Source organism: Alternaria rosae, assembly GCF_020736505.1.
Source record: "Alternaria rosae strain MPI-PUGE-AT-0040 chromosome Unknown BKA58scaffold_10, whole genome shotgun sequence".
Classification (NCBI taxonomy): domain Eukaryota; kingdom Fungi; phylum Ascomycota; class Dothideomycetes; order Pleosporales; family Pleosporaceae; genus Alternaria; species Alternaria rosae.
The window spans coordinates 1,116,826-1,129,251 of NW_025763579.1; the positions used below are offsets into that span (position 1 = coordinate 1,116,826).

The following is a 12,426-nucleotide window of genomic DNA, read 5'->3' on the forward strand; positions in this document are numbered from 1 at the left end:
ATCCTGCAAGCCACCAACCGTGTAAGTTTGCGACTCAGTGCCTTGAGGTCGTGTCACTATGGCTGATACACCAGTGTGCCTTCATGTAGGAGTAGAATGTGTTGCGCTTAGGCGAATGGGAAGATACGACATGCATGGCGAAGGCGATATGTTCTACATGTATAAAGGGTGGAGCTTTTAACCACCGGGGTTGTAGGGAGTGAGGTGGTGAGATGCGAAGTGGGCCTGTACTATGGTGCTTCTTGTCCATATCAAAGTCTCGAGCTGTAGAATTACGATGATGGAAATGGAGAGATTGATGTGAGCATTAATAGAAAATGAGGCATTACTGCTGGAAGCGAACATGCTCTTAAAGCTCACATGTGTTTCCAGTTTTAAGTCGTTCAATTTTTTCATCTTTTTCCGCTTCCGTATTAGAATTCAGCAAAAGTTCACTCCGAATTCTACACCATGAACTATACGCGGTGTTCAAGACCCTTCGTCCCAAGTCTATGCGCACAAAACCCGGTCAAACCACCCAGACTCGCCATGACCGAGCACCAAGAATCACACGAGAAGTTATCTCGCCAGTGAAAAGGATATGCAGAATAAACTTTGAAAATGTCTTACACACTGCACATGCACATGCACGAAGCTGACAACTGACAGGTGTAACTGCGACAACTTAGATTATCGTTTCGCTACCCTTCTTCCACTGCCCTGCATGCACGCCGTGTAACATTCGCTTCCGAGACCCTTCTCTTCCAGACAAGAAAGAAGCGTGTTCCCGCCCTTGTAACCAAGACATATGTAACAGCGCAAGGTTATGATGAAGCCACAATAGTAGGAAGCAGGTAAAGACGAAACAAGCCGCTCGTGCGTGGGTAGAAGACTACTTTAGCATCGAGAGCATGGGTGTGAAAAGGGTTCAGTACGCGTGCGTGTGTTACTAGTGTTGATGCAAAACACTGACACGGCAGTCTCGCTGCGGCCCGTCAACGATGCACGTCGCCCGTAACTTTCTCAACAGCATATGTCTTCATGGCCGCATGTGTGAGTGCCTGCAGCTAGTTCCGACCACGAACCAGGAATTCAGAGGCGAGACTGCCTATCGTGCAATGTCAAAGCCCAACCATTATCATCGCTTGAGTCAGGTGTCTTTGCGAGATGGGTGCTGCGTCTCTCATGTGAACTTCGCCATGTTTACATATCGTGCGAAGCTGTGGTCCTCGTTCTGGTCGACACCGCGATCGTTGACTGCCTGTCTGTATCGCTCTTTTAGGCCGTTTTCCGGATCATCGGAATCCATCTCGTCCTCATAGTCTAGGTCTTCATCCATCATCCCGGCTTCGTCGGAGTTTTCTGCATCGCTGACGGTCTCGGGCTCTTCTTTTCGCGGCTTGCTCTTTGGTTTTGCGCCTGCGCCACCCACCTTCATGTCCTTCATCATCTTGTCCAACTCTCGCTCACGTGTCGCTTTCTTCTCTTGCTCCCGTTCTGCCCTCCGTCGCTCAAGCTCGGGCTTGTAGTCGCGCTCAAACTCTTCCTTCTTTTCCTGGACGCCCTTGAAGAACTCGTCCATGCCATCTCCGGTCATAGCACTGACACCCACAACACTGAGGTGTTTGTAAAATTCCTCCAATACCAGTGACATGCTGTTCAACAGGCTGCCCATGTATCCACTTCCTCCACCCATGCCTTCACCACCAAAGCTGCCACCCTCTTCCTCGTTACGTAAGGCGGTTTGGAAGGCCTCGAAGTCGGTCATCCAATCCTTCGCGAACTGGGCGTCTTGCGCGTCCGTTTTGTTGAAGACGAGTATCATGGGCAGTTTGGTCTTGTAGAGAATTGAGCAGGCGTAGAGCATGTTCGACATGAAGGTGCTTGTGCTAGTTGTGCGCGGTGTATCGATGATGTATGCGATGACGGTGGGAAATGTGCTGGCTAAACTCGAAAGCAGAATCTCTCCACTTGCCGACCAGACAAAGACCTCAATCTGCCCTGGCGTGTCCACGAGGATGTGTTTGACCTGCGGTTGTTGTGCTGGTGCTGTCTGCTTGTCCTTACCCCCACTTGTCATGAACTCGACCGTGCTTTGCTCTGGCTCCTTCACTGGCGCTGGCGGCTGCGTTCGCTTTTCTAACAGACCAATGACCTGATCAATCTTTGTGCTAAACAAGTTCAAACTTGTCAAGATACCGCCGTTGGGTCCTAGGTTGAACTGCTTCATGACCTCCTTGTAGTTGACACTGTCTCGAATGTCGATGTTGGGCGTGAACGGGACATGGTGGACGGCAGGGTCAAGATTGATGATGTACGGGGGTGTCGGGGACGCTTTGGAGACGGAGGGTTCGCTTTGAGTCGGGTCGGGATGAGTGTAGAGATGTGAAACGAGGCGCTGCATGAAAGTCGTCTTGCCGCTACCGGCCATGCCCACGCAGACAATCGAAACGGGCGTGTTGGAACTCGCGGCAGGCGCAGAGCCCTCGGGAGCCTTTGCGGAGGACATTGCGGAAGCCGTATGCGTATTCTCGAGATGGGAAGGAATGAATGCGGGGGTTTGAAGGCTTAGACGTGGATTTACAGCAGTGTATCGAGAGAAAACGCGTGACACTTTGTAACGAGGGTCAGGTAAAGCAGTGTTGTTGACGGCGGGATGTAGAGGAGTTGTTCTAGAAATTCTTAGGCGGGGCGGACGCGCGCTAGGGAATCCGCCGCGGTGATGTCAGGCCCGAGCTTCGAATCCGTCTCCAAACTTTCCTCTCGCGACAAGCCTATCAACACCAATCGACTTAATATCACCGCCAACATGGGCCTGGAGGATTTTGAGAAGGAACTCGCGCAGAGCAAGAAGAAGGACGACAAGAAGAGACGCGATCGAAGCAGAAGTCGCGACAAACATCACAAGCACCGCTCATCGCGCCATCACGACGACGACCGGGACGAGCGCCACCGTCACAAGCGATCCCGACACCACCGTGAAAGCTCAGAAGAGCGTGCGCGGAGGAAAAGGCGTGAAAGAGACGACAAAGATGATCGGTCGCGACGGAAGCACAAGGAACCTGCATCGAGCGACGACGAAGATCGGTTAACGCGAAAGCGCAAGTCGCGACACTATGAGGAAGACGAGTCGTCGGGAGACGACACTCCCCAGGAGAAGGACTACGCGCCACCAGACGACGAAATCCTCGACCAACAGCTCGAAGACGCGGCGAACGCAGACCTGCAACGCGACGACTGGATGAAGGCGCCTTCTTCCATGGACGTCGAATACGTGCAGCGCAAGAATAGGGAGGAGAAGGCTACATATGTGAAGGCGTCTGATGAGGGTCAACCTGCGCTTAAGATGCACCACGCGGAGCTGAACCGTCATTTGGCGGACTCCAAGGACCAAGAAGCCGTCGCTGAAGAACCCGCGCAAAGAGAAGTCAGCTACACATTCGGTGACTCAGGCGCACAATGGCGCATGACGAAACTGAAGGGCATATACCGAAACGCAGAGGAGTCCGGACGAAGTGTGGAAGAGATAGCCATGGAGAAATATGGCGATCTACGGGACTTTGATGAGGCACGCGAGGAAGAGATTGAGCTGGACCGCAGAAAAATGTATGGGCAAGACTATGTCGGAAAAGAGAAGCCATCTGGCGAGCTCTTCGAAGAACGTAGAATCAACGCAGGCATTCACAGGCCGTCCCGCGAGTTACATGAACCCTCAGAGCTACCCCAAGGCGAAATGGTGCAAGATTCGCAACCGGCAACGAACACTGTCATGCTCAGCCAGACCGAGCTGAACAGGCTTAAAGCGCAGATGATGAAGGCAAAGATGAAGAAGGCCCCCGAAGCAGCCCAATTGGAAGCCGAATACAACGCGGCCCTAGCAGGCAACTCAACCTCCACGGACCGTGACGTCGTCGTCCTAAACGCAATGGACAACCGCATGCTCGCCGGCGGCCGACAAGGCGAAGTCATCGCCCTAACCAACAAACGCGGCACCGAGCGCGGCCTCGTCAAAGAAAACGAAGAAATGACCATCGACGACATGGTCCGACAAGAACGGCGCACCAAGAACCAAGCGGGCGGCGAAGGCGCCCTGCTCGCTGAAAAGATAGCCAAAGACAGCAAATTCGACAACGATCTCGACTACATCGACGACAACGCGACCAAACTCGCCGCGCGCGCCCCCAAATCCTCCATCAACCTCCGCAACGCCGCAATCCAAGACTACACGAAAATGAACCGCATCCTCGACGCCTGCCCCCTCTGCCACCACGAAGACAAATCCCCGCCTCAACCCCCCATCGCCCCCATCATCAGCCTCGCAACACGCGTCTTTCTGACCTTGCCCACCGAACCTGAAATCAGCACAGGCGGCGCCGTCATAGTCCCCATCCAGCACCGCACCAACCTCCTTGAATGCGACGATGACGAGTGGGACGAAATACGCAATTTCATGAAGTGCCTCACACGCATGTACCACGACCAAGGCCGCGACGTCGTCTTCTACGAAAACGCCGCGTTTCCCGGTCGCAAAGGGCATGCGGCGCTCAACGCCGTGCCTATTCCCTACGAACTAGGCGACACAGCGCCTGCGTTTTTCAAAGAAGCAATCCTCGAATCTGCGAGCGATTGGACGCAGCATAAACCGCTTATTGATACGCAGAAGGCGAGTCGGAACGGGCTTGGGAAGCAGGCGTTCCGCCGCAGTCTGGCGAAGGAGATGCCGTATTTTCATGTCTGGTTCGAGCTCGATGGCGGGTTGGGGCATATTGTTGAGGATGAGAGGGCGTGGCCGAGGGGCGATTTGTTTGCGAGAGAGGTGTTGGGGGGTATGTTGGATGTGGGTGTTGAGGTTGTGAAGAGGCAGGGGAGATGGGTGAAGGGGGATCGGAGGGTGGAAGCGTGGAGGAAGGGATGGAGGAAGTTTGATTGGACGAGGGTGCTTACTGAAGGTCAGTAAACGGACTTGGTTGTCTGTCTACTTGAGGTGCGATTATGGTAGAGGTGGAGTGTGTTCTCAAATCGAAGGCATTTGTTTCGTCTATCCTGTAATGTCGATTGCCCATGCAAAATCATTATCGCTTGCCCGCTCCACAAACCCTCATCACACACTACTACACTACACTACACCGATCCAACCCCCTCGAGCCGAAAATATCCATGCGTGATTATACCTTTCTCCCGTCCATTCACCCAAGAGATTATTACGCTTAGCACGCTGCGCTTTTCATGCTAATAACATACGTGCTGGTGCATTACTACCCCTCACCTCCCACCGCCCCTTCGTCGCCAAGGCAGGTTGTTGAGCACGCTAACCACACAAAAGCAAAAGGAACAACCCATTTTCCCAAACGAAAGCCTAGGGTATCAGAAGTGTAAGGCAAGGCAAGCTCTAGGCGAAATCAGCCGAGTACGAGAAGCCACGGAATTCTTCCTGCATGGCTTGTGAAAGCACTGGATGTGTTGTTAGCAAAAGCAAAAGCACATGTATACATGGTGGGATAACGTACCAGACTGCACAGGCGTAAGCACAGGTGTGACACTTGTAAACTCGGTGTCGAAGTTGCTAGTATCCGTTGGGCTCGTAATCTGTGGCGTAAATGGCGGTTGCACTCGCTTGTGGTAGATGTCGTCCCAGTTGATGTTCCTGAAGAAAGCATGTGACATGATTTCTTGGGCGTCAGTCGGTCCGGATCCAAGGCGCATCTCAGGCTCCCGGGTGAGCAGTTTCTGGAGAATAGATACCGAGTCGCGCGGCATGTGAATGGGGTAGAGGGGTTCGTCGGCAAGAATGGCGTCGTAGATTTCGTCTTCGTCTTCACCACGGAAGGGTGACTGCTGGAGAAGCATCTGGTAAATGAGCACACCAAAGGCCCACCAGTCAACGGCACGGCCATACTTCTTGTCAAGAAGAATCTACAAACTTGTGTTAGTCACTTGACTTTGTGATGATGGACGAGACTTACCTCTGGTGCCATGAATTCGGGAGTACCACAGAAAGTGCTGGTAGTTGATCCATACCACATCTCTTCCTTGCACAACCCGTAATCACCAATCTTGATGTGTCCATCTAGCGTGAGCAGAATGTTATCCAATTTCAGATCTCGGTAGATGACGCCGTTCTCGTGGAAGTACTTCAGTGCAAGGCAGACCTCGGCAGCATAGAACCTGTAAAGATGTTAGTGATTGTCTTTTTGATGATGATGTGGGACCGTACTGTGCGCGCTTCGTGCCGAACTGGCCTCTCTGAATGTGCAACATCAAATCACCACCACTAATGTACTCCATGACGAAGTACACACGGGTCTCGGTCTGGAAACAAGCATGCAAACTCAGTAGGAACGGATGTCTCTCCTTGTTCGCGATCAAGAAGACTCGCTTCTCTGAACGTGTGCTTTCCACTTCGTCGTTCTCGATGATGAACTCTTTCTTCAGAACCTTGATAGCGTAAAGCTGCTTGGTGCTCTTCGTCTCTGCCAACATGACCTTTCCGAAGTTACCCTTACCAAGGACTGCAAGGAAGTTGAAGTGATCCAAACCTATCCTCTTGCCAGTTCCTTGTGTGTTCGCTGCCGGTGTGACCTTCTTGCCTGGTGCCTCTATTACCGCCGACGGGGGTTGTTTCGCGGGCGCGGATGGTTCTTGCATCTTCGGTTGGGAAGGAGGCGCTTGTTGCTGGTGCGGGGGTTGCGCTTGTGGCGATGGCTGTGGTAGAGCGTATGAAGACTTCTGTGGGTAGTTGGGCATCGGTGCGGGCTGTTGATGGCTCGGTGGGTAGCTCGGGATGTTGGCATATGCCGATGGATCGTAGGCGGCCGATTGAGGAGCTTGCTGTTGTGGTATGCGTTGATCTGCTGGGTATCCACTACCTGACGTCCTTCCGCCCTGTGGCGCATAGTCCGTGTTACTGCGGCCATAGGCAGGTTGAGCTGTGGTTTTGTTCATCGCAGCTGCAGCCGCAGCGACCGAAGATTGGGTGCGTGGTCCTGATGAAGGTCTTGACCCTGCAGTAGGCGACGTGGGAGCGGCGCCAGAGCTGGATCCGGAGAAAGAGGCTCTTGCCGCATCGATTGACGCTGCTGATGTAGCGTATGATTGCTGTCGTGGAGGACCAGGTGGAGGACTCATCTGCTCTTTGCCGTAAGAGTATCTGTCGGATTGGGCTTGGTCTTGACCGGGTTGGCCTGGAGATTGAGGTTGCGCTGGTGGCAGAGGTTTTGCTGGCTTGTCCGGTCGCAGGGTCCGTCCGCTCATGCCTGGGCCCGACGATGACTGTCCTCTTCTAGTCCTCTTGATTTCCATCAAAATCTGATTAGCCACCTCCATGGACATACCACAGAAGTCAGGTACGAAGTGAACGCAGTGAGCGTGACAAGTGAGACCACATTCTGAATCACCGTTAGTGAGGGTTGCAAATCGCAATAAAGGTCCACTTACCATTGCACTTCTTAGTTTGTTTCCGGCCGAGCGGCAGGACGTAACCGCAGTGACAGCACCAATTGGCACCCATGTTGGAAAAGTTCTCGAAGCGATGGGGAATGCGGTGGTTGAGCTTGGCCTCGTCTGGGTCGGTTTCGGCGTTGGATTGAGTGATGCACTTGGTAACAACCTTGGGGTAACACTTCTTGTGGCACGTGTAGTTGCAGTCCGAACATTGCATACCGGCGGCGTACTTGAGAAATTCACCACAGAGCGCACAACGCATGACGTTGTAGAACTGCTGCTGGACGAACTTGTGTCCGTATTGCTCGACGACATCTTCTTTGCGCTGACGAACGGCACCTTTACGACCAAGACCAAGATCGAAGGGTTGCTTGTTGCCGGTGTTTTTGGCGAAGGACATGGTAAGGTGGATGCGACCTACCGGCTCCAGCGAGAACCAGTCGTCAATCATAACGGGCCCTGTTTGAGGTTGGGGACCGCCCGGTCTCGCGCCAGCAGGGCCAGGACCTCCAGCACCGGCGCCTGCAAAGTTTTGCCCTGGTGGCGGCTGGAACTGCATGTCTGGCTGAATGCCGGCTGCAGCTCCTCCCATCTTGTCGGCAGCCACCCAGCCAGAGTTTGCGAGCTCTGTCTCGATCTTCTTTCGTCGCATTTCTTCAGCGATGTCTGATATGCGGACCCACAACATGCCGATGGGCAGAAGATGGTCGCCCGTCTTGTCGTATACGGTAATCTCGATCTCGTTCGCCTTGTCGATGGCGAAGTCGTGAACTTCGTCGACCCAGCGGTCGTTCCGTGTGGGTTTTGTGCGACCCTTGATCGAGTCTTCAACTTTGATGTTGACAAACGTTTCTGGGCCTCGACTAAAGCGCCCAGTAGCTGCGTGATCGACATCGGCGACGGCATGTACGCGGAGGGAGAGGTGGCCGCTCAAAGGTTTTCTTTGACTCGGAATGTTCAAACTGTCATCTGGGTATAATCAGCATGTGGCAGCAGACAGTGTTGTTGGAGCTTACCGTCGCCATCGGCGTCGCCCTCAATGTCGACGTGGAGATCCTCGTAACGCTTCAACGAGTGCTTCAACAGCTGGATCTTCTGGTTACTCTCGATGCGCTTGGCTTCTGCGTCTGCCTTGCTCTTGCGGTCGCCTTCCATTTGGTATAACCGCACCATCTTCTCGATTCCATCTTTGTACTGCTTTTCGACACTGAGCTTGAACTCGAGCTGGGACAGCATGAGCTGGATGCGGGGACCGAGATGCGGGGTATCATATTTGATGAGGTCTGCACGTGTTAGCCAAGTTGTTTAGGGAAGTTTCCAGCAGGTGTGTGTACCCAGTTTGCTGTAGTTCGGTCGCTTGTTGGGCGCGCCGGGAGCTGGCGGGGCATATGGCGCGCGAGGAGGCTGCAGAGCTTGCCCTCCGCTAAGCTGGCTATACTGGCTTTCAGGGCCGCCATAGGCTCCCTGTTCTTGCACATACCCGTTCCAGCCATCTTTCGGGGGAGGAGTCAGAGGGTTATTGGGGCCGCGGCCTGGTTGCAAACTCATGTTCTCCATGCCTGTAGAGGTTCTCTGCACGTCCAGGTCCCGCAGCTTCGACTCAAAGTAGTCAATGTTCCGGCGGCCGTCCTTGATCTGTCCATCGAGGCGGGAAAGCACAGCCGGGTTATTGGTCGACTGGCGCATGGCATTGGCGGCGTTGATGAGGGCCCTTTCACGGTCGATTTTGCGTTGCACATTGGCAACGGTCTCGTCGACGTTCGCCATGGCGGCGGTCGTCTAGGGCAGGCGGGCGCGGAGGGCGTCAGGAGATTTCTTCACCGACAGAGGCGACGGCGTGACAACGTGCCCAGCGGTGGTGGGCTACGAGGGATGCGTCGGCGCTCGGGCAGGCAGCCGTGACGTAAGCAGCTTCTGCGCGCAAGCAACAGCCGGTCCAACGCGTCGTCGGCGGCGGCGGCAGGGAGGTCGCGTAGGTGAGGTTGGCGGGCGACAATGGCGGAGTCGTCGTGCTGTGGTGATGTCGTTGGGCGAACAGCGATTTAGCTCACGCATAGGGTGGCTTAGCGGAGCCCCACTTTCCCCCTCTTCGTCGAGTGGCGTCGGGAAAGGGTTAAGTGCCGCTGTCTATCAAAAGCCGCGGGTGCTGTTTGGCGTCGTCGGGCGCGAGTACGAGACAGCAGAGGTGATGACGGCGACTGTCTGGGCGGCCGTGGCTGTTGGTGGGGAAAAGACTAACAAGCAGGCAGCATGGCGGGGTGAACACTCAACACCCGTCTCACAAGGGTTCCATGGAATCAGGCTTATTGTCCTGCTTCAGTCATAACACTCTGCATTCTCGCATCTTCTCGACCACATCCCGAATTCTTATCTTTGTTGAAGGCAGGTGCGCATGACGCCCGCCCGATTGGGCACCGACGCCTTGACATGTGCGACCTGATCTGACTGTGCGAGGCTTATTCTCACCCAAAACTTCCTCCATCACTCCTTGCACAACTCTCTGAAACCTTCATCACACCGTCCACCACGTCTTGCGCGTCAAGAATTGACAGCACCGATGTCGGTAGGCATGTCTCCGTCGATTGCATAATACGGGCTTCATCGACTGCTACCCCATCAGTTCGCTCACGCCAAGTACGCGTCGTACTTACTTATGCGGATCCTAGCTCGATACGTGCGCGAGATGTTCGACACATTGCTTTTCCCGCACTCAGAGAATGTGCATAATCGCGTTGATCTACAGCTACTGTCGACCGGTCCTGTCGCTAGCCAGTGCAGCAATAGTACCTAGATATGATGGAGTAACCGGGGTTGGTCCTTCACCTAGCATTAGAATGGAATCAGGGCAGATAAAACCGTACCTCTGTGTGAGTGGTAACGCCCAAGATTTCTCTGGTGTTTTCTTTTCCAGTACCAGCTCTGTCTCCGCAACATGCATCAAGCTGCGAGCTAGTAGTAGAGAAGAACGGTGCTTGTCGTCTCCTACACCAGCCTTCCATCTCGCATGATGCAGCTTTTCTGGCCGCATGGAAATTGCTCGTTGGGAACGTCAATTATGGGCGCCGTTTTGCTGCTCTTAGGCACTATCGCGTACGGCTGTGTCAAGTTCATACGTTCAAGACGATCGAAAGAACTCCTCACGTTGCTGGGTCTCTCTTATATAAGGGATTTACGAATGTGAGTATCATAGAGTATCTGACAAGATACCACTACCGAGCGGCTATATATGCCCTGTAGATACAGTAATTTGAGAGGTTCACGTAATGCCAGATATATACTGAGGCTGAGTTCTCAGAGAAGAGCGGCGTGACAATTTCCTCCTCCCAACGGGTTGTGCATCTGCAACCTTGCTTGACATGTTAGCCCCGGGATCTCGACTTGTCGATGTATGCAGGGGCTCTGACCAGCCACGTGCAATCCGTAGGGCCCCGCGACAACCGCATTTACCAAATTCGACCCATTTAGTTGTCGACTCGCTGGCAAGATATCGGGTATCCAGCCAGCAAGATAGAAGCACGAACATACCAAACCGGATGGCACACCAGACCTCGTCTCGGATTAGCTCGGCATCTACCTCTATGGTGAACCAGTTAGAGCTCTTAGCTGATTCGAATCCCTCGAGAGTGAGTCGACCCAGAGAATGCCGTTGTAAGGACCTAGAGTTCCAAGTTGTCTCTAAGCAAAGACCAAAAGGCAGTCCACCACAAAGCTTGTACAATCGGAACACCTCACCTTCTGTCTTTTGTAGATAACTTTTCCATCCACAGTGTTTGCACTCGTACTCTGGTCTGTCAGTGACCTCTGAGATATTTACTAGCTGACAGGCCTGCACGGTGACTTCAGCGAAGTAATCTAGTGGCTCTGCTTTTAGATCATTGTTCGTACTTGGTATCCCGAGTACTCTTTTGATCAGCCCAAAAGAGCATATGCAGGCTGATTCACTGCATGCCCTCATGATATCCACGCCGATATCCAGGTGTGTTCTCTCATAGTCGACAGGTATGTTGGCACCCTCCGATGCAAGCGCCAGCAAAGAATATATGCGATCACGGCGAATATGGCAATGCTGATTCGGTAATTCCTGCAGGATGGAGAACAGTGATCTGTCATGAAGCAATCGACGACCGCGCGCGAGGTCAATGTGGCGTGTGAACCTAGAGTCTAGACCGTCGTGTGTATACAATGGGATCTTGCCAATATATTTGAGCAAAGAACGATCCAGCTCCACATCCATGGCCAAGACGGAGAGACTGTTTGCGCGAGCAATTTCTTGTGTGATCCACGCCCTTGTCCAATATTCGTGTTGCGTGAGTAGACGCCAACCATATTCCACCTCTACTAGCGACTTCGCGACCTCAATCCACCAATTAGAGGTACTCTTGATCATATTGCATTGCTTCCAGACCTCAAAGAATCGGGCGATGGGTCTACTGCCACCTAACCAAATGATGACGTGTTTTGCAGCAGTATATATTGCACCCATTTGGGCCACTTGGTGATTGCGTTCGATCACGCTATGCTGGTCGATACATATGGCGTCTATCCAGAGGGCCTGACCCGGGTACTTCTTTCGTGCAACTTCTAGGAAGTTCATCAAGTTCCGCCGAACTAAGAAGAGTCTCCAGTTCAACAAGATTGGGCACACTGCATCCTCTCGGCCCCAGGTGTAAGACAGACAGGTATAATCGTCCTTAGTGGTAGTAGAGGTCAGGCTGCATTGTAGGTATCCTTCTGCCGACAAATACGGTCTTATCCTCAAGACGCGTATCGCTGGCTGATTGTAATCGAGGGGGGAATGCTGAAAATTCGAATTGTACGATCCGCTCGCCGGTAGTGGTTCGATGTTGAGCATTGCCGAGCAGCGTGGTTGGAGGAAGCTGTTGACAGCGAGGCTAATATTAAGTCGAGGCTGCCGCCGATGTTCAACCAGGTACTACTGGTGAGATTATCTTAGTAGCTTCACAAAGATGCTCGATGGTAAGGTCGGACGCGCTGGAGCTCATGAGC

At 53.3% G+C, this 12,426-nt stretch overlaps 5 protein-coding genes across 5 annotated transcripts; 1 reads left to right on the forward strand and 4 right to left on the reverse strand.

Moving 5' to 3' along the window:
- Nucleotides 1–706: 706 nt before the first annotated feature.
- On the reverse strand, nt 707–2,638 carry BKA58DRAFT_44751 (ATPase NPA3). Its single transcript, XM_046174237.1, has one exon. It carries the CDS (start codon nt 2,486–2,488, stop codon nt 1,163–1,165), a length of 1,326 nt encoding a protein of 441 aa, XP_046021456.1. The 5' UTR covers nt 2,489–2,638; the 3' UTR covers nt 707–1,162.
- A 150-nt stretch (nt 2,639–2,788) lies between these two features.
- Nucleotides 2,789–4,936, forward strand: BKA58DRAFT_443801 (cell cycle control protein cwf19; the record flags this gene model as incomplete). Its single annotated transcript, XM_046174009.1, has 1 exon — nt 2,789–4,936. One exon carries the CDS (start codon nt 2,789–2,791, stop codon nt 4,934–4,936), a length of 2,148 nt encoding a protein of 715 aa, XP_046021457.1.
- Nucleotides 4,937–5,921: 985 nt separating this feature from the next.
- Nucleotides 5,922–7,365, reverse strand: BKA58DRAFT_44784 (uncharacterized protein). The gene has a single exon (XM_046174252.1). The coding sequence runs from the start codon at nt 7,306–7,308 to the stop codon at nt 6,064–6,066; it is 1,245 nt and encodes a 414-aa protein (XP_046021458.1). The 5' UTR covers nt 7,309–7,365; the 3' UTR covers nt 5,922–6,063.
- Nucleotides 7,366–8,241: 876 nt separating this feature from the next.
- On the reverse strand, nt 8,242–9,312 carry BKA58DRAFT_44797 (HR1 rho-binding repeat-containing protein). The gene is made up of 3 exons (XM_046174255.1): nt 8,754–9,312; nt 8,436–8,702; nt 8,242–8,381 (listed from the first exon to the last, which is right to left on the reverse strand). The coding sequence occupies exons 1-3, from the start codon at nt 9,184–9,186 to the stop codon at nt 8,377–8,379; spliced, it is 705 nt and encodes a 234-aa protein (XP_046021459.1). The 5' UTR covers nt 9,187–9,312; the 3' UTR covers nt 8,242–8,376.
- A 1,683-nt stretch (nt 9,313–10,995) lies between these two features.
- Nucleotides 10,996–12,271, reverse strand: BKA58DRAFT_405470 (heterokaryon incompatibility protein-domain-containing protein; the record flags this gene model as incomplete). The annotated part of the gene is made up of 2 exons (XM_046171900.1): nt 10,996–11,075; nt 11,152–12,271. The coding sequence occupies 2 exons, from the start codon at nt 12,269–12,271 to the stop codon at nt 10,996–10,998; spliced, it is 1,200 nt and encodes a 399-aa protein (XP_046021460.1).
- Nucleotides 12,272–12,426: the final 155 nt, after the last annotated feature.

Bases quoted from the DNA above. Each gene is read 5' to 3' on its own strand.
- BKA58DRAFT_44751 (XM_046174237.1), bottom strand. From the start codon at position 2,488: ATGTCCTCCGCAAAGGCTCCCGAGGGCTCTGCGCCTGCCGCGAGTTCC.
- BKA58DRAFT_44784 (XM_046174252.1), bottom strand. From the start codon at position 7,308: ATGTCCATGGAGGTGGCTAATCAGATTTTGATGGAAATCAAGAGGACT.
- BKA58DRAFT_44797 (XM_046174255.1), bottom strand. From the start codon at position 9,186: ATGGCGAACGTCGACGAGACCGTTGCCAATGTGCAACGCAAAATCGAC. The intron at 8,703-8,753 runs GTACACACACCT...TAACACGTGCAG, and splicing joins ACCGAACTACAGCAAACTGG to ACCTCATCAAATATGATACC.